This window comes from Micromys minutus (genome assembly GCF_963924665.1).
Source record: "Micromys minutus genome assembly, chromosome: 24".
Taxonomy (NCBI): Eukaryota; Metazoa; Chordata; class Mammalia; order Rodentia; family Muridae; genus Micromys; species Micromys minutus.
The window spans coordinates 5122408-5143806 of NC_137959.1; the positions used below are offsets into that span (position 1 = coordinate 5122408).

The 21399-nt window shown below is 38.2% G+C and overlaps 1 protein-coding gene across 3 annotated transcripts in view; it reads left to right on the forward strand.

Annotated features, from left to right (window-relative positions):
• Positions 1-21399, forward strand: part of ANAPC10 (anaphase promoting complex subunit 10) — a 53002-nt gene that overhangs the window by 23261 nt on the left and 8342 nt on the right. For 2 of the 3 annotated variants that reach the window (XM_080936678.1, XM_080936677.1), the window contains exon 4: positions 486-606. The exons of the other annotated variant lie outside the window; for it this stretch is intronic. In XM_080936678.1, coding sequence (XP_080792804.1) covers positions 486-606 — 121 coding nt within the window. The remainder of the gene's footprint in view (positions 1-485; positions 607-21399) is intronic. 3 annotated transcript variants of the gene reach the window in all.

Below are 21399 nucleotides of genomic sequence, written 5' to 3' on the forward strand. Positions count from 1 at the left end.
ATGTTAGCATGTTAGAATACTTTCCTTGTGTAATGTTTAAATAAAAAGGATGGACATTATTAATGTTGAAGTACCTAATTTGACTTAAATGCTTCTTTGCATGTATTTAGTTCTTGACAATGTTCTCAGTGAGGTATGTTTGGTAAAATACTACATTTGTACTTACGTTTTTACATGTTTTAGCCTGCAAGTTGAAATAAAAGGAGATTGTAGATTGCAATCCTTGTCTTGTGATGTATGTATGTATGTGTGCATGTTTTTTGGAGACAGCACTTTTCTCTGTAACAGCCTGGCTGTCCTGGAATTTCCTCTGTAGTCCACGCTGGCTTCCAGCTCACAGAGATGCACCTGCCTCTGCCTCTAAGCACCGGGATAAAGGCTGTAACATTGCTGCCCAGTCTTGTAATTTTTTTCAGAAGAGAAGATGTTTTGGCAATAACTCTTTGATATGTACGATAAAGCACATGCCTTTTATTATTTTTTAGAAGAAAAACAACAGTGAAGACATTATGTATTTATGCAGACTATAAATCTGATGAAAGCTACACTCCAAGCAAAATCTCAGTCAGAGTAGGAAATAATTTTCACAACCTCCAAGAAATTCGGGTATGTTTTTAATTTTTTTTAAATGTGTGTTTTTTTTAATTCATTCTATAAATGATAGTCATAAAACAAGAAAATTATATTGAAAACTATGTAAATAATATTTATATATTTTAAATTACCAATTTTTTTTAATGCTTTATTACAGAATTTTCAGTTATAAGAAAGGCTAAAAGAATTGTACAATAATCCCCTCACCTTAGTGCTTTAATCTTTTACCACATTTGCTTTATTAAGTTCATTTTTTAATTCATCAAAATAAGTTACAGATCCTGATATCATCTAGGGTGTAGGAATGTTCATTTTCACTGCTGATTAAAGAATTAAAAGGCAGAAAACAAATGTTACCAGAAAAAAAGAAGAAAAAATGGAGACTCACGTGGACAATTAATTTACAATTTAAAAGAAAATTTCAAGGGAAGAATGCAAGCTGTTAACAGTAGCCTAGAGGAGAAGAAGGAGTGGGGAAGGCCCTGCTGCTTGAGATAATCTGACACAGAGGTCAGCTGCGGTTAGTAGAGTTGTGTGCTAGGGAGGCCCAGAAGCAGGGAGAGCATGCTTAGGCTCTAGCCAGTATCTGAAAGAAAAAGACAGAAGAGGTCATAGCTATGAAAGGGAAACACAGACAGAGCTCATCAGCTCCTAGGGGCTGCACTAGGGAAGGAAACGTTTTAATTTAATGGTGAACTCATCTTCCTCAAGTGGTCCCCTAGCCAGGTCTTCAGCCTGCTCCCAGTGAATCAGTTATCGAGGGAGGAAATAAAGACAGACTTCCAGCTTAAGGTAGATTTCACTGTTTACTATAACCTCTTTATTTCAAATATGTGAGCATGGTGTGTATTATTAGTAAGAGTTACCAGTATTTATGTATGCTAATTTTAGGGGAAACATTAATTTTATACAAATCTTAAGTATATTATTTGTTGAGGTTTGCAAATGCATGCTTCTGTATAGTTCTACTCCTTTAAAATGTGGGGCATTTTTCTGTCTGTTGTCATGGCATGTCTTATCTGTCCCTTCACTCTTGAGTCTATATGTTCTTAAATATGAGGTCGGCGTCTTGTAGGCAGTACATGCTCAGTTGAACCCTGACTGTGCACCAGCCACTCAGTATTTGACTGAAGGATTTGGTTTTCTGTATTCACAGTGATGATCAATGGGCTGGAATCTGCTGTCGCCATATTTTCATTGTTCTCTGATTACATTTGGTTCTTTGTACTTTCTTATTTTGTGCTTAGGCAACTTTCCCATGTATGTTGAGCTTAGTCTTTATGTTTTGCATAGAGCTTTGTGATTACTACAAGTATTATATAAAAGATTTGTATTGTAATGGCTACTTATTGTAATCTAATAATAATTTGATTACATACTTTTACTTAATTGCCTCAAGTTTTGTTTTGATGCCAATGGATGTATGTCTTTTTATTCAGAATCATTATGTTTCCTTAGAGAGAATAAGAGAAACAAATATCCATTTATACTAGTTAGGGTTCCTATTGCTATGATGAAACACTATGTTTGACCACAGCAACTTGTGGAGTATTCGTTTGCTGTTCCATGTAACAGTTCATCTTTTTTATTTATTTTATTTTAAAAAACAAAGATAAATGTATAGATTTTTAGGCATTTTTGCATAAAAGTATACAAATACATTTTTATAAGGTTTTAATTAAGTATTTGTGGGTACATATACATACACATATGTATATATGTAGCAATAATATAGAAAAAGAGGTTATTAATTTGAGGCGATAGGAGAGAAACTGGGAGGGGCTGTAGGAAGGAAAGGGGGATGTGATACAATTCTATTAAAATATATTCTTTTTTTCTTTTTTTCTTGATCTTCACACAGTCTGTGGGTTGTTTCTGGGGTGTTCAGAGCTTTCTGGGGTTAGTATCCCATTATCAGTGACTGTATATTATGTCTGTTCTTTTGTGACTGGGTTATCTCACTCAGGATGATATTCTCTAGATGCATCCATTTTCTTGAGAATTTCGTTAGGCCATTGTTTCTGATAGCTGAGTAGTACTCCATTGTGTAAATGTACCACAATTTTTGTATCCATTCATCTACTGAAGGACATCTGGGTTCTTTCCAGCTTCTGGCTATTATAAATAGAGCTGCAATGAACATTGTGGTGCATGTATCTTTGTTGTATGTTGGAGCATCTCTGGGGTAAATGCCCAGAAGTGGAATAACTGGGTACACAGTTCATCTTTAAAAGGAGTGAGGATAGGAGCTCAAGCAGGGCAGGAACTTGGAGGCAGGAGGTAGTGCAGAAGCCATGGATGAGTGCTACTTACTGGCTTGCTTTCTGTGGCTCATTCAGCCTGCTTAATTGTAGCCAGAATCCAGGATGCCCAGACCAGGCATGGCACCACCTACAGTGGGCTGGGCCTTTTGGATCAGTCACTAATTTAAGAAAATTTCCATCTGGGCTTGATGATAGCCTGACCTTATAGAGGTGTTTTCTCAGTTGAGGCTCTCTGATGATTCTAGCATGTATCAAGTTGATATAAATCTAGCCAGGATACTAGGGCACTGAGGATACACTGAATAAATATTTCCATTCAAGTCTAGCTTAGTGATCAGTGAGTTTTGGGGTTACTTTTAGAAGTGCAGCTCAAAAGCAGCTATGACACTGAAAAGCCCATCCCAGCAAAATGCTGGTGTCAACCATTGGATTGAATCTGCTTAGGGATATTTGGCTGTCTTGATCCTGGGTTTTTGTCTTTCCTCAGATTTGGAAAGAATTTTTGCTCATATATATTAAAAATTATGAACTGATGTGCTTTTAATGCGAATAAATGACTTCTTTATATGTGTTTGAATGTTTTTGTTAGTGTATGCACACACATAAAGCCTTTGGAGGCTAAACGAGAGTGTTAGGTCCCGTTGAACCAGAGTTGTAAGGTGTTGGGAGCCACTGAACTTGGGGGCAGGATCCAGAGGGGGTAGGATCTGGAAGAACAGCAAGTGTTCTCAACTACTGAGCCATCGCTCCAACCTTTGTTAGTTCTTTAAATAAACTTGCTGCTTGTCTTTTTTCTTGAGCTCCTGTAACTTGCATATTTTTTATGTTGTCATAAATTTTGCAAGCTTTCTTCCAAAATTTTTTCTTTTTCTTTTGTGTAATTTCATGTATTTTTTTTAGATTTTTCTCTACTCTTATGCATTAAGAGTTTTAGTCATTGTAATTTTTGGCTGTAGAATTTGTTTCATTAAAAAAACGCAACTTCCATTTCTTATTTTGGTTATTTACTGTACTATATTTTAAAATGATTTCTGTTTTCTTAACGTTTCTTGAGTTTTCTTAAAGCATTTGATTTGAATTTCAGGCAGTTTAGGACATTGCATTTACTCAGAGCCAGTCAGAGGTGCTTTCTTTTGTTTCTTTGGCTGGGTAGTATTTCATGGATTGTTTGTGGTTCTTATGATGATCTTATTCTGTGTTCTTGAAGAAGGAAATTATTCTAGTCTTTGAACACCAGCCAGCCCATCTAGAGATTCTGGGAAGGACAGCTGATGTGATCCATAGGTCTGCTTGCCATTGGAGTTCTCTGGTAGATTGGCCTGATGCCAGTAGATAAACTGGTGTGTGAATCCAGTGTCTTAGCAGTAGTAGAGCTTGTTTTTATATGAAGGACAACCAAAAGTCTGTTTCTATAGAGGTGTGGTAGTATCTTTGATGTAAGGGAGATCGATAGATAGATTAGAGAGAGAGAGAAAGAGAGAGAGAGGGAGAGGGAGAGGGAGGGACAGAGACAAAGAAAAACACAGAGACACAGAGAGAGACAGACAGAGAGAAAGAGAAACAGACAGAGACACAGACAGAGAGACAGAGGGAGAGAGACAGAGACAGAGAGACAGACAAACACACTAGTGACTCAGTCTTGGAGACTAATGCAGTGATGGGGTAGGCCTAGAACCAGAGTATGCCAGGAAGATCTGTAGCCTAAAATCTGTCCCTAAACATAAAAGCCTGGCATACTCAGAAACTGTGATGTGTTGCTTCAAGCTGATTTTTCCTGGACTGGGCTCCACATTGGGGTCTGAGGCAGTGTCCAGGCAGAGGACATTTCTATGTACAGGTTTTTGCAAAATTCCATTTTACCATCTTGGAGATGTCAGGACTTGTTTGTTTTTTGAGGCATCTTCCTGGTCGTGTACGTGTGTGAATTTGCTTTTTTTAGTTTTTCTATTTGCTCTAATGTTTCTTTATGTTTATTCAAAATACCTTGATTTTTTAAAATCATGGTCACATTTGATCAGTTGATAGCCTTTTAGTCTTATATCCAGTACACTTAATCAGTGTCTTGTGCTAAAGAATATAATTGTACGATTTGTTACATGGTTCATATTTATCAAAATGGACTGCTCATTTTGACAAGCTTTTTGTGGAGACAAGGTTTTCTCATTTGGGGTTATAGCTAAAAGTTGTCCTAGCATGAGCTGTGCATGGTGCTTGAAATGCCCACTAGATGTCACTGTTGACTCGACTTTGTAGCCCTATTTTTTCATTAGCTGAAGGCTTCAACTGGAAGCATTAGTTGTAGTTTTTCCTAGAATGTATTCACATTGAAAAACTCTTTGATGTATTTTGGGAAGTGTATATCCTCATACAAGATCTCTGTGTTTATGAAGATGTCTTGTATTCTCTTTTTGAGAGGCTAATAGGAGAAATGATGTTTGGACCTTGGAGTATGCCTGGTCTTTGCTTCTTTTATTTAAACACTTATTTAAATGCTTCTTTTCTTTGCAGCATTCGTTCTTTGGAAAAGAGGGTCTTATAGGTAGCTTATTAGTTGTCTCTTGTATATTTCTGTTTGGCGATGACGTGACCTCATGATACCAGTTAATCCCAATATTGTCAGTGGAGAGTCTAAACTATTTTCCTGAATAACTTAATGAATATACTAAATTTTGTATAGTTCTCACTAAAGAATCACAAATTTTGGATGTTCTTTTAATTTGTACTTTCAACTATACATTTTTAGGTAATTCATTATATTTACTTTTATCTTTTAGATGTTCAAGAAGTTTTAGGTAGTATTTTGTATCTTAAGGAGAGATGAAGTAAATCATAATTAAAAAGAACATTTCTCCAATGCCTGTCTTTCATTTAAAAAGAGAGACTAATGTGAATTCAGATACTAAGAAATAATTAAGACACTGAACTTTTATGAGGGTTTTTGGAGCCATCTTTTCATAAGTTATAGGACTGCTTTAACTGAATAGAAAGTGTAAATAAATCCTTTTATATTTTTTCCTGGATTCTGTCGGTGACAGGCTCTAGTACATACTGAATGAAGTGTTGTAGGGTTTCTCTTTTTTCCCAGAAATTATGGGCCTGCTTCCTCAGACTATTTTAGATATTCCTTTTCTATAGTCTCCCTGACATAGTGACAAGATTTTAGATGAGAAGAACAAATGACTAAAGTGGCTCTCCTACCATGTCCCTTCGCTGTAGTCATGCTGTGGAGCTAGATCTGTGTCATCGATGCTGAGGACGCCAGAAGGATCGCTGTGACTCAGCACTGTGTGCTCTGTTCTGTGTAACTGAGAGGGATTGAAAATGTACTTTCTATTGATAAAAAGTTGACTTGGGCCAAATCGAGTTTTCTTTTTTTTCTTCTGCTTCCTTTTTTTTTTTTTCTTTCCAAAACAGATTCTAAATTGCATATACAAAAGAGATTATGTAGACAGAAGTGCAGATTTTTTATTTCAGAGTCTTTGTTTTAATTTCCTTTCTGCTCAATCATTACATCTCTATTACTGTCTTTCAGGATTAATGCTATTCAGGGAGAGCTCTCAAATAAGGCACTGTTGTTGAATTTTAAAATCTTTTGGTTTTGTTGTTTTTCAAACAGGGTTTCTTTGGGTATGTAGCCCCTGGCTGTCTTGGAACTTGCTCTTAGACCAAACTGGCCTCAAACTCAGAGATCCACCTGTCTCTGCCTCTGTCCTGTGTGTTGGGGTTAAAGGTGTATACCAGCACTGCTCAGTAATCCTTTGTATTTTAACATCATGTTTTGTGTAGTATTGTTTTCTTTGTTAAAGGAAAATAATATCCAACAAAACTTAACAATTTGCTAAATTATACCCCTTTGTAAAACAGCTTGTAGCCAGGTGGTAGTGGCACATGCCTTTAATCCCAGCACAGAGGAGGCAGAGGCAGGCAGATCTTTGAGTTTGAGGCCGGCCTGGTCTACAGAGATTTCTAGGACAGCCAGGGAGAGACAGGGATACATGCTATTGTGAAACTGACACCCTGCCCCAAACAAAACAAAACAACTGAGACCAACAAAAAAGAAAAAAAAAAAAAAAAAAAAAACAGCTTGTTAACTTAATATTAACTAGGATTCTTTCAGCATATTTGAAAGTTACCCTTTAGTTCACAGTTAATATTTTATTTCTAAAATTTCTAGATTGTAAGCTTGAGCATTTAAGTAAAATTTAAGCCTTGTTTTCATCTTCAGGTATTAAATCTGTTACCAAGTTTTTCCTCTTTTTAAAAAAGATGACTTGAAGTAGTCTTTAATGATCAGAGAGCGGTTTCTCCATGGATGAGAGAGAGCTTTTGTGTCTACATGTCTTCCATCAGTAGCACAGCTCTGCAGAGCCGTATGTGGTGCTTTGACAGACGTGGTTAATAAATCAGCTCTTCTGTTAGCATAGCATTACTGTTCTAGAGTCTTATTAAGATGTAAGGCAGTGTCCATTGATTTCAGAGCTATTCACATTGACTTTCTTAGGAGTTTCATTTTAAACAGTTTGATATGAAGTAGACTATCTTAGACAGTACATATAAACAATAAGTCTTAGCTACATAGCAAGTTCAAGTCCAGCCTACACTAGAGGGTTTGAAGACCTGTCTTATAAAGATTTTTAAGAAAATATTTTTAAGAGAAAAACCATAATATTTATATAAAAATAGATATAACCACAATATTGGCATAAAAACAGGTATAAACCAGGAGACTAGGATAGAAAGCCTAGAAATAAATCCATGTGTGTTTACCCAACTTTGTTAAAAGTATAAGAACACACAGTGGAGAAAGATGTGTTTATAATAAATTAAGTTTTTATGTGCAGAAGATTAGAACTCAGTTCTTATATTTAACCATATATAAAAACCACCTCAAGTTTACATATAGGACTTGAAACTGTGAAACATGGGAAATGCTTTAGGTTGGATAGTGAAAAAGATAAGGTTTTGTTTGTTTGTTTGTTAATATCCTCAAACGCCCAGGAAACAAAAGAAAAATTAGACAAATAGGATAACCTCAAACAAAAAAACTCCTTCATAACAATGGGGAAAATCGTCAAAATGAAAAAGAAGCCTGTAAGACAGGAGAAACAAATTCATGCTGTACTCAGATGAAGGGTTAGTGTTCAAATGTTTAAGGAAACCCTAAAAGAGAAAAAAAACTCCTTCACCCAAAAGCAGCCAAGCCATCAACAAAAACTGCAGCCCAATTAAAAACTACAAACTGGTTGTGTACTCCAATGCACATTTCTTGAAAGAAGATACAGCTGTGCATGCGCCTGCACATCTGTCATACTAGCACGGGGAAGTTGAGGTAGGAGCAATCATGAGTTTGAGGCTACATTGTTCCATAGTGAGTTCAGGGCCAGTTTGGGCTACATGGCAGCCTTGGCTCCAAGAACAAAACTAATAAAAACACTCAAATGTCTAACAGACACAAGCTGTCAGGTAAACCCAACTCACAGCCACAGTAGATATCAGTTCACTGTAATTATCAGGAAATAAAGGAGATGGGTTGCTTGTGAAGCTGAAGAGACCCCTTGTATACTGCTGGGGTTGTAAGTTAGTGTGGGGATTAAAGAAGATGGGATGGAAGTTAACTGCCATAGTAGTTCCACTTGCCTCATTGGGACCATAATGCCTAGCAAAGGAAGGAAGGTTGTTTTGGCTTACTGTTTCAGAAGTTTTAGTTCATACTTGCTTGGCCTCATGTGCTTGATCAGAACTTCATGGCAGCAGAAGTGTGTGCAAGAGACAGATTGTTCCCATTATACACAGCAGGAAGAAGAGCAGTGAGTCTAGAACCAAGCTAGACTCCAAACAGTCTCCTAGTGGTCTGCTTTGTCAGCTAGGCTCCTCCTCAGGGTTCCATAGTCTCCCAGAGTGTCTCTAGTAGCTGGAGAACATAGGTATAAGACATGAGTTAGCTGGAGACTTAGATTTAAACTGTAGTATTATGTGATTCAGCAGTGTTTTTGCCGAGATACATATGAGTGTTTCGTACACTTGAGTGCAGTTGCCTGCAGAGGTCATGAGAAGGGATCAGGTCCCTTGGAACTGGAGTTACAGGAGGTTGTGAGCCAACCAGTGTGGGTGGTAGGAGCCAAACTCAGGTCTCTGTAAGAGCAGTATGTACTCTTAACCCAAAAGTACCTCCTTCTTTTTAACATTTCATTATTTTATGCGTATGAATGTTTTGCCTGCATGTTTGTATATCACATATGTGCTTGGTACCCGTTGAGACCAGAAGAGGGCTTTGTATCCTCTGTCTCTGGAGTTACAGGATTATGAAGTACCATGGGGGTGATGAGCAATGTACCTGGGCACCATGGAGCCTTTTCTTTTCATTGCTGAGCCATCTCTCCAGCCCCCAGGAGCTACTTCTTACAGTGTCTGTCACCTCTTTATAGTGCCACACTGGGAGCTAGCCTTTTAACACATGGCCGTACTAAAGCAGTTCTCTCACCCTTAGTAATGCACTGACTTGTGTTCCACGTTTTATTGAAACAACATCTGACAAGTTCAGTGTGGCTTGAAATACTCAGTCTTCTTGCTTAAGCTTCCTGATGAGATGCAGGCATGTGCTACCATGAGTGGATTACCCATCTTCCTTCCCTCCCTCACTTGCATCTTACTTTGTAGGTCTTGAACATGGGCTTCTCTTGTCTCAGTCTCCTTAATACTGGTGAGTGAGTTGAAGTTACTACAGCAACTACTATTCAAAGTTACTAGGGCAACATTCACAGTATGTCTTAATTGTAGGGAGTCCCCCTGGGCACCTTCCTTTTTCCCCTCAGCCTGTTTCACAAGTTTAGGTAAAGAAAGGATCTTTGGATCTTCAGTTTTCAAAATGAAGCAATGAGAACATTGAAATGTAAGGCTGTGGATAAAAGCCACTGACCATTTCTAAGAAAAGTCACCATTCACAGACTTGTAGTTAAACTGATGATCAGAAATAGTGAGTCAGCTGTTTTGCCATTGTTTTTAGAATGAAGATTCTACCAGGGTCACAGCTAATATTGATTTGTATGCTTAATCAAGTAAGTAGAGAAGATTTGAGAGGTGAAGGGCAAAGGATGGAGAGAAGAGGAGGAAAGAGGGAGAGTGGGAAAGAGAGAGAGAGAGAGAGAGAGAGAGAGAGAGAGAGAGAACACAGCACGGCACATCATGGCACACCTGTGAAGATCAGTGGATGACTTTGAGGGCTGGCTTGATTTGCTTTTTATTGCTACGATAAACACCATGATCAAGAAGCAACTTTGAGTAATGGGGTTTATTTAATCATGAAGCTTATAGTCCATCTCTAGATGTCAGGGCAGGAACTCAAGGCAAGAACCCAGAGGCAGGAACTAAAGCAGAGGCCTTGGAGGAACACTGTTGGTTTGCTCAGCCTGCTTTCTTACAGCATTCAGAACTACCTGCCCAGGGATGTACTACCCTCAATGTTCTGGACCCTCCCCCATTGATCATTAAGAAAATGCCTCACAGACTTGATTAGAGGAATTGGATGGAGGCATTAAGGTTTTCTTTCCCAATGTCTGTCTCTGTGTCAAATTGACAAAACAGTGGCCAGCACAATGTTGGTGTTTCTCATCTGCTTTGCTTGAGACAGTCTCCTCTCCATGGCACATGCCAGGTTGTGGTTCTCTTCACCTCCCATTTCCCCATAGGATTCAGGATTACAGACTCACATACTATGATGTCTGGTTCTATGTAAGTTCTGGAGATCAGAGCACAGGTCCTCCTGCTTCCTGGAAGCACTATCCTCACGGAGCCATCTCTGTAGCCTCAAAGAACTAGTAACAAGAGAAAGTCTGGATTCTGACTAAATAATTCCACAGGAAAATGACTCAGATAGTGTGTTGGTTATGTACCCTAATAAAAATACTTAAGGTTTACAAAATGTTTTAATATGTGTATTCATTACAGAATAATACATGTATTAGCATGTGCTTTACTTACATACTTTTTAATGTATGTGTGTGCATGTAAAGGTGTTCTTCCTCAGGGCACATCTATCTCAGTTTTGGAGACAGGGTCTTGCTGGCCTGGAGCTAGCTTATCAAGAAGTACAGGATGTTGGCCAGCATATGCCCAGAGGTATGCTTGTTTTCACCTCTCCAGTGCTAGGGTTGCAACAAACATGACATTGTGTGTAACTATATCGTGTGGGTTCTGGGGGTGTCCAACTCAGTTCCTTGTGTTTGCACTTTACCAACTCTCTAAACACTGTCTGTCTTTCTGCCTTTCTTTTTCTTTTTCCTTCCTTCTTTACTCTCTTTCTCTACCACCTCCTCTTATTCTTCTCTTCATCTGCCTTTCTTTTTTCTGTACTGAGAACATCTTAAAATCTACCATTTTATTGAGCCAGTGAGATGGCTCACTGGCTAAAGGGGCTTGTTAACAAACCTGAGTTCAGTACCCGAGACCCATATGGTTGAGAGGTGGCCATTGCCATGGAGAGAGACCATGACTAAGGCACCTCTTACAAAGGACAACATTTCCTTGGGGCTGGCTTATAGGTTTAGAGGTTCAGCCCATTATCATTGTGGCAGGACATATGGCAGCGCCCAGGCAGGCGTGGTGCTGGAGAAGGAGCTGGGAGTTCTCTCTCCATCTTGATCTGAAGGCACTCAGGTGAAGACTGGCTCCCACATGGTCTTATTCCCAACCCCACAGTGACACACTTTCTCCAACAAAGCCACACTTCCTCATGGTGCCACTCCCTGGGCCAAGCATATTCAAAACATGACAGGAGAAAGCTGACTGCCCCAGATTTTCTTATCACTTCCCCCCAGACATACACAACAAATGAGTACATGTAAGAACAATCTACTGTCTAAGTAATTGTCAAGCATAAAATATATTATTGTTCATGGCTACCATAATGGCTTTAACTCTATAGGCTGTCCCTACAAGAGTTAAAATTCCTATACTTTATTATTTTTTTTAAATTAGGGATCGCCTGAAAAGTGTGCGTGTTGTTTGGAGTTATAAATATTCCATACTAACTGAAGCACTGCATATGTTTAATTTTATAGATTCTCTAGGATTTGTTTCTTACTGTTAATCTGTGGATATAAGAGAAAGGTATAAGAGAAGGGGAAGTATGCCAACTTTCTTAGCCCCCCCCCCCCCCATAGGTGATTTAACCATTGTTTCTACTCTAAAGATTAGCCCGTGTGCCTATGTGAGTTTAATAATGGGCCTTAGGAAGCTAGTCTGTAAGTAGAAGAATCTCTGTACTCTGTCAGAACCAGGAATGACACTTGGTTTTAATTGGTAGGAACAAATTTGTGACCGATTATGTAAAGTTTGTGTGTGTGTGTGTGTGTGTGTGTGTGTGTGATATTGGTTAGCTTCCATTATGCTTAAGTAGCTGGCTTAATTGCTAGACTCAGTTAATATTTTACAGTTTTCCCTCTTGCAATGTCTCTTGATATTTAATTTAAAAATAGTGCTATGAGTGCATCTGTTTCAGCTTCAGTGAAGGACAAGATTGAAGACAGTCTAAATGTCTATCCTATGGCCCTACTTTCTGATAGAACTTTGTCATCTTAGAGGCAATAATGACAAAGGGAATCAAGTATACATTAGGGAATCTAGAAACCTTTTTTGTTTTGTTTTGTTTTGTTTTGTTGAGACAGGGTTTCTCTAACAGTTCTGACTGTTTTGGAACTCTATTTGAAGACTATACTGCCTCTTACTCACAGAGATCTGCCTGCCTCTGCCTCCATCCAGAGTGCTGGGGATTAAAGGTGTGCACCACCTCTGCCTGACAAAGATTCCTAATATACACCTTATTATGGCCCAAAGATGAGAAACTCTGCTTCTGTATAAGGAAGGCGTCTTGGAGAGTAAGCACAGATCAAGGAATGAGAAGGAATTTCTCCCTTCTCTCCTTGACTTCAGTCTTTAGGTAGGAACTGCTTCATGTTTATGTTCATAAAAGGATGGGATCATATAAAAATCATGCTCAGCTAGTTGAGTGATAAAATCTTTTTGGGAAACATTAGTCTCATTAATTATTTTAAAAATCATCTACTGTCGGGCAGTGGTGGTGCAGCCTTTAGTCCCAGCATGGGAGGCAGAGGTGATGGATCTGAGTCTGAGGCCACCCTGCTCTACAAATCGAGTTCTAGGACAGCCAGGGCTACACAGAGGAACATAACACAACAAAAAACTAAAAATACCACCACCACCACCACCACAATAATAATTTTATTGCTTCTGAGGTTAGTCCATGAGACTTTGAGGCATGTTCCTGGCTTTGAAATATCTCTTTTGCATTAAGAGTTGCCTTGTGTTGAGAAGGAATTGCTTTAGACAGATTTGGAATTCATATCTGAGAGTTTTCTGTTAACTGAAGTCCATATTCTTGATGGCATGGGATTCCTATGACTCACTGCACTCCATTTAACCTGAGGTGTTGTGGTCCTTTGAAACTTGGTGATATTCCCGAGTCACAGTGTACTTGCCATTGAACTCCAAGTTCTCAACCTTGGCTTATGAGAGGAAATCCAGTCTGTTTCATAATCTGCAGTCTGGGATTTAAGTGTTGTTTTCAGAATAGGACAGAAGGATGAGACCTAAGCCAGAGAAAGGAACAGGATTAGATTGTCTTTGCCACATGCTGCTTGAGGTTTGGAGCCTGTCAGATCAGAATTGGGATCTTGGTATTATAACTTCCTTACTTTGTAATGCACAAGAGTATCTCTGTCCTTTCTTAGTTGTAGTATTTACTTTGAAAATGGATATTTATAGTTCCTACTCTGTTTAGTAGCTGTGAAGATTGGATACATACATCTATCGTGTAGACATCCACCAGAGACCGAGCAGTAGTGAGCACTCAGTCTCAGCTGTGCTTCTGCTCTCTCCACGGCTGACATGGAGTCATCATGCTGAGGGCCTCTACGGCTTCTCCCTTTGGATTGTGTCAACTCTTGCTCTAACCTTATTCTCACTTGGCTGCTGGAGGCTGCACAGAGCTGAGTAAAAATGTCCTTTTCTGTGTTAAGGCCTGACCCAGTGCTTTTGAGTTAAGTATCTTGTTGGGTTCCTGGTACTGCATGCTGCCTTGGAGTGCCAGTGCTGACTTTAACAACCCTTAATGTGGACTTTGGTATTCACCCCCAACTGCTCATCTGTTTCTTATGCAAATGTAAGCCCTGTTGGTTTTGGACCGTACAGATTTAACCCATTGAAAGCACTCTGTGGGTGAATGCCTGCTTTGTGTAAAGAACAGTTTAGTGATGGTCCCTTTCTAGTTATGGAGTTGTTATATGAGAACATGAGTGTTCCTCTGGTAGGAAACTCTTGCCCTTGAGTTCTGTACTTGCTTCTCTGGGTGTTTCGTGTTATGAAATTTTATTTTTATTAGTGTCATTTTGGAAATAAAGCTGACTCAATATAGACAACTTTGAGCTTTACTTCTGAGCACTTGGACTTTCCCTTTTCCTGAAGAATGCCATTTTTAGTTGGTAACCCAAAATTTATAGCAATAAATAATAGAGTAAGGAATATAAATAGAATTAATTTTTTGTTCTACTTTGTTTTCTAGAGAGGGTTTCTCTGTGTAGCCCCGGTTGTCTTGTAACTCGCTTTGTAGACCCAGGCTGGCTTTGAATTCACAGAGATCCACCTGCCTCAGCCTTCTGAGTGCTGGGCCTAAAGGTGTGTACCACCACTGCCTGGTGGAAAAATTTTAAAAAGAGGTTATTTATATGCATCTTAACTATCAGCTAAACTAAAAGTTTCAGAAAAGCTCTATCTTAACCCCACATCTAATTTTTAAAACTTTTCTGCTAAGCAGTGTACAAAGCTGCCTTATGTGCAAAGTCATCTTAGCGTTCTAAAGGTGGGTGAGTCTTTACAAGTGTTTAAGGTATGTCTCCTTAACATTATTTAAAAATTATAAAGCAAAACCAGAGAACAGTTATGACCGCTGCAAAATCATTCTTGGAAAGAAATTGACACTTTGACATCAGAGGCATTAATACAGCTTTTCATGTCTTTGTGGTCTGAAGTAACAAATAGAACTTTTTGCCTTAGAACTGGATGTGTGATCGTTTGTGTGTTTGTCCATGTGAGCAGGTATGTGAGAGCAAGCATGGACATCCATACCTGTGCATGTACTTGAGTAGGAAAGGATATAAAAAGTGGTAATATTTATTCACCATTAATACAAGTTAGACATTGACCTAGCCATCCAAGTTTCACAGTATCTGGACTCAGTTGTTCATCTTTAACATGTTCCTCCCTCATGAGTAATTGAGAGTAGTTTTTTTCTAGGATGGCGTTGGATCTTTGCACACGACAGTGGCAGATGATAGAGGGTGACCTTATGTGGTTTAGGCTCAGCAATGCTCTGAGAGAACCAGGCAGAACTGGTTTTAAGTCTTAATTTTTCCACTTTAGCTATGTGAAACTTGTAGTCTTATTTGATGTACGTACTCATATTGTTTGTCCTACAACAATCGATAAACATGTTGTTATGTGCTTTAACAATAAAGAGAACTTGATAACCATTTGAAGTCTAACTAAAAAACACTTGTTTTCATATAAAGTTCTAGGGAGGCAGGCGTCCTTTTTCCTGGGAAAACTTTTGATAAGAACATTGCAAGTTCCATGCCTGAGTCTCTTTTGGAGTTCCTATCAAATAATATGTGGCTAACTTAGAACAAATTAAATAACTATAGATTGCTAAAGTAAAATCTTCTTGAATGACCAGTATTACTGTGTTTCTGGGCTCAGATTTGATGAATGGCCCACTTGAATTACTAGTTGATCCTGTTGTTATAATAGACATACAATTAGAATTTTCTTTACCAACAACATGGTAAATAAAAACCTAGAAGACAATGTTAACATTCTTTGATTCCTGGAATGCTGTAATTCAGTCAGCAGGCTGCTGATGGACAAGGGTCATGGTGGGCATGAAAAATTGGGGAAAAGTAATAGAAAGGAGAAGAGGTGCACTTATTTGGGAGGGAATAAATCAGGCAAAAATGTTACAGAAAGCACATTTAAAAATATTTTAACTATCTTGAATCTCTAAAAAATGAGGTAGTGTCTTCGAATTTCTGAAAGAATAGTCTCTCTCTCTCTCTCTCTCTCTCTCTCTCTCTCTCTCTCTGTGTGTGTGTGTGTGTGTGTGAGTGTGTGTTCTGTATACTTTTGTCCATGTTAGTTACTAGTGTTAATATTGCAGTGAGCTCTTTTTTGAAAGATAAACAAAGAAATGGAGTTTATCTTGAAGCATATTTTAGATAATATGGATCCCTAAAATAATATGAGAAATTATCCTATAGTATCAGTCTTTATTTGTAACACTGTAGGAGAATGAAAACTATTGTATTTTCTCCTTTAAATAAGACATCCTCTACACTGTCAGAAAAATCACGTAAGTGGAGTTCAAAAATAATGATAGAATAAGATTTATAATGGAAAGAATTGATGGTATATTTCACCTAGAGTAAGGAAGACAATGTGTAATAAGGGATTTTGTGGTTTTACAGCTCTGCATGTGTTTGAAAGCTGTTCTCTCAACAACGTGGGTGGCAGGTTATGCTACCATATAATGTATTGTAGTTGGCTCTCTACACTTGTCAGGGTTAGTGTTCAACCATTCGGAAAATTTTCCCATTGTTCCATCATGTGAACCAAGGCTAGTGCTGAATTCCCAATAACTTACAGAAAAAGTTTAATTAGAAAAGTTGGAAATTTCATTACTTTTGATTGTTTTAATACAGTAGTAGATGGTCTAGTGTTTTATCTATTATTATATATTTTTAGGCAAAAGGATATAACAGAATAAAAAATTCATCTTAATTTTTAATAGATTTTACAGAAATTTGTGTACAGAATTCTGCCCCTTTTTTGTATTAGCAGTCTAGTTCCATCTTAAGAGTTTTGCTTTAGATGGACCATAGCTCTTGGCAGCTAGTGCATTTTTAACAAATAATACTGTTTCTAGTAAGAGTTGCAGAGGAAAAAAAAAACTTTGTGTGAGGTCCTTGTAAACTGAGCCTTTGGAACATTGCTTTACCCCTCCCCCCAATTCTTCTTCCCTATTTGTGTAATGATTATAAATTACACTGTTTGAAAAGAATTAAAACATTTTATGTTGTAATTTTTGTGCTTAATTTTTGTCTTTACCTGTTATGTTAAAGATACAAAGAGAAATAAGCAGTCATGGTGTTGAACTTCCATTGGACCAGTACCTCTACAGCATAAGCCAACAGAACTAGAGAGCTGCCTGCTGAGGCATCTGCAGGATGCCTGTGCAGGCAGCAGTGTCTGCTGTTCACACATTTTCCTTCCCCTGAAAACTTAGTGTTTTCTGGATGTAGTGAAATGACTTGCTGGTCCTTGTATTTTCAGTTTGCAAGTGCCTCTGTTTATAGGACAAGTTGTTACAAATGTATGCTATATTACTGTCACTGACACATTAAAGAGTGTAAGATAAGAGTATATACACACATATTGTAAAATAATGCACAATGAAATTAGAGAGGATTAGGGGTGAGAAATGATTGAATATTCGTGGAGAAAAGTGATTGAATGGTAACTTTCACCCTTAAAATCTATCCATTATAAAGTGAAGTCTCTTTTGATTAGATACATATAATAATATCTTAAATATCCTATATTTTGCTTAAAATTCAGATTCTTAAATATTTTTACTTCCTGTCATTATTTTCAGCTGACTCTAAGCCAATTCTGTGACCCTTTATTACAGTTCTTCTTGTTACAGTGACCCCCCAACTATAAAATTATTTTATTACTTATTAACTGTAATGTTGCTATGGTTATGAATCATAATGCTAATATCTGATATACTGTATGTCTAATTTGCAACTCCCAACAACTTCTGAGGGTTGTGTCGTAGTCAGTCAACAGGTTTGCCAGATGTGATCCACAAATGGACAGTCAGACCTTCCACTCAGACCAGCATGGTGAGGTGATAGGGGATTCAGTTGTAGTTGCTCATAGGAGTATCAATTTTTCCCCTAGAAACTTTCTACTGTAGAAGTTAATAAAAGAGTAAACCTGAGCTAACATTTCACTGCTTATAAAAATCATTTTAGGCTCACTTGTCTTTGTTTCTTGATCAATTAAAATGTACTTTTTGCATTTCATGATAGCTGTGTGTACCTTTTAATTATTGATCCAGATTACCAGAACAAGATCACTGTATTTCAAGGACAGGCTATTAAATTTTAGTTAGTAGACCTGATAGACAGTGATGCTTTTTAGTCTCCCATGTGTTACCCTCAATTTATTCCTTACTAGTTGTCATAATCTTTTCTTCATTCAGTCCAGAGGATGGAGAAGATAGTCATCTAAGCAAAATGTATCTCACGTATGGCTTCTGGGGAGAAATAAACACACCACGTCCTTAACATGTTAGTTTTCTAAGGGCCTCAGGGGTCTGAATTTCTTGATTGCCACAAAGCCTAATTGCTCACAGGGCAATCTGGCACACTGCCATTTCCCCACTGGGCTGTTCGTGCTTGTGAATAGAACAGGAATGCCCTTACTTTTTCAGCATAGTTGGTAGTGGTTGGAGTTTTAGGAAACAAGTCAACATTTTTCTTAAAATGATGGCAGTTTTACAAGAAGATAAAGTCAACTGACACCTAAGCTGTAGGTAGTAGACTTAGTCCAGTGATTTAAAATGTATATAAAGCAACACTTGTTGTGTCTCATGTCAGCATCCTCATTTTGTATTCTGTCACTTCATTCTTAACCAGATAATTTAAATTTGGTACAGCACTTGAACTGAGCTGTGGGTTGGATGTTTTATGCTTTGACATTTTTATAAAAGACATTGGTTTTATGTATTATAGGGCCAGTTAAAATCAGAAATGTTATAAACAGATTGTGTTGGCAGGGAGGAGGATGGGCTACTTTGGTTGTCACTGAGGCTACTGAGAGATGTTTAGAACTGTGTAATTTGTTCTCATTGCCCTGACTATCTGTACGCACAGAGTAAGCACACCTGTGAGACTTACATGAATTACCCCTTCCCAGGCTCCTTCGAAGTTATGCCTTTTTAACAGCCTGGATAGGATGATGGGCTTTTAAAAGTTTTGTTTAAGATTTATTTATTTATTTAATGTGTAGGCTTGCTCTGTTTTCATGCACAACAGGAGAGGAAATCAGTTTCTATTACAGATGGTTGTGAGCTATCATGTAGGTGCTGGGAATTGAACTCAGTACTTCTAGAAGAGCAGAACCTCTCTTAACTGCTGAGCCATCTCTTCCAGCCCCAGGTTATGACCTTTTAAGTAATTTTTATTTATATTCTGAATGTGTTGTCTTATTCTTATCTCAGAAAGACATGGTTGAATGTTTGTTGTTTTCTTTCTTTTGTAGTGTTCAAAAGTTTGGAGGTAAAGTACTTTGAAACTTTGACATCTGGGACAGGGAAGATGCCTTAGTAGGCAAACTGTCTGTCTCAAAAGCATGAGAACCTAAGTTTAAATCCCCAGCATCTTGTTAAAGTTGAGTATTTTGGAAGCCATGATGCCGGGTGGCAAGGGAATTGGAGCTCACTGGCCAGCTAACTGGTCTGGCTTAGTTGGCATTGCATTCAGTAAGAGACTGTCTCAAAAATAAGGTAGGACACTAATACCTGCCGTTCTTGCAGAAGATCTGTTCCAGGTCTCTGTATACATGTGATGGCTTACAACCATTTGCACTTCCAATTCCACGGGACTCGGTGCTCTTTTCAGGCATCTTTGGGCACCAGGCACCCATGTGTTATACACACATAAAGGCAAAACAGTCATTCACACATACAAAAATAAATTAAAAGGAATATGTCGAGGGCAGTGGAGGGAGACACTTGACATCTGTCTCTGACATCCACATCTGTACATATTCACACACATGCATACAACACACACATACACACATGCCCACACATGCACAGTAAATAAATAAATTCTGGCTTCTAACCTTTACCACATATTTGACCTTGAGACTAATTGTGCAACTGATTTGAACTACATAATTTTCAACTGTAAGTCAGAGATAGGGTAAAATGACTGAATCAAAGGTATGACATAGTGACAGCTCTGAACGCCTTTAAAAGCATCAAGGAGACACCAGCCTGGGCATTAGATCAGCTTATGTCCCAGCCGCCATCAGAGAAGCTTCCTCATGCAGTAGATGGAACAAATACGGAGACAGATAACTAGACAGTATGCAGAAACTCAGAGACCTTGGAGCATTCAGTTCTGAATGAGATCTCTGCATCACATTCCTCCCCTCATGGCTCAGGGAACTCTGCTAATGTGGAACCAGAAAGATTCTAAGAACCAGTGGGGATGAAAGGCACCAAGGAAATCAAGGCCTTCTAGCTATTGCAAACGACACACATGGTAACTCAGACTGTGGCTGCTGCACAGGACCTTCACTGGGCTAAGCTAGATAGGGTACCAGTGCTGAAAGTGGAAATGGATACAAGCCCCGTCTTCCCCAACCCATCCAACCTCCCAAACACCTCCGAGGCTCTTTTCAATTAACAATTACTAGCAAAAGAAAAGTTAGTTTTCTACAGTGGCATCTTACTGAGTATACAAACCACACCTAAGAACAAGCTCTATGCCCAGTAAGTATATGGGCCAACACAAAATGAACTTAATGGTATGTTGGGAGTTTTTTTGTTTGTTTTTTATATCATATTGCTTTGGCTAAGTTCTTTTTTCCTTTTCTTTTCTTTTGTAATCTTACAAGTCTTTTATATATTTCTGATTTTGTGTTTTTATGAGACTTTTTTTGTATGTGAATTTGTGTATCTTTGCATATGTGTTTATTATTCTTTTTCTCTGGCTCTTTTTTTCTGTTGTTTGCTTTGTTCTGTGCTGGTTTGTTTGTTTTGCTTTAGATGCCTATTTTTAATGAGGAAGAGCAAGAAAGAGTGTGGATTTGGGGAGGTGGGAGAGGATCTAGGAGGTGTTGGGGAGAAGAAACCATAATCAGAATATATTGTATGGAAAATTTTTATTTTTAATTAAAAGATAAAAGCATCCTATAATAAGCTTTACCATATAAATTAATGAAACAAAGTATTTTAGCAACATGTAATTATTGCATATAAATGTAGTTCTTTGAATTGATAAGGCTCCAAGAGACCTGGCTTGGCATGGTCTGTTGGTGTTGAATTCCTGTTTACCTTAACACTGGAAAACTAATATCTTGATGCCATGAGCCTTTTGCTTGTAAAGTGAAGATTAAAATGTATAAGATGGCTCAGCAATTAAGAGCACTGGCTGCTCTTCAGAGGACCTGGATTCGATTCCCAGCACCTACATCATAGTTCACAACCATCTGTAACTTCAGTGGCAGGAGATCCAATACCCTTTTCTGGCTTTTGTGGACACCAAGCATGCATGTGGTACACAGACATCCGAGCAGACAAAATACCCATACACGTAAATAAAGTAAAACTAAAATAAGCACTGTACCTTATGGAGGTGCTCAAGGCCGAACTGTCCATCTACAAACATGTTAAAGG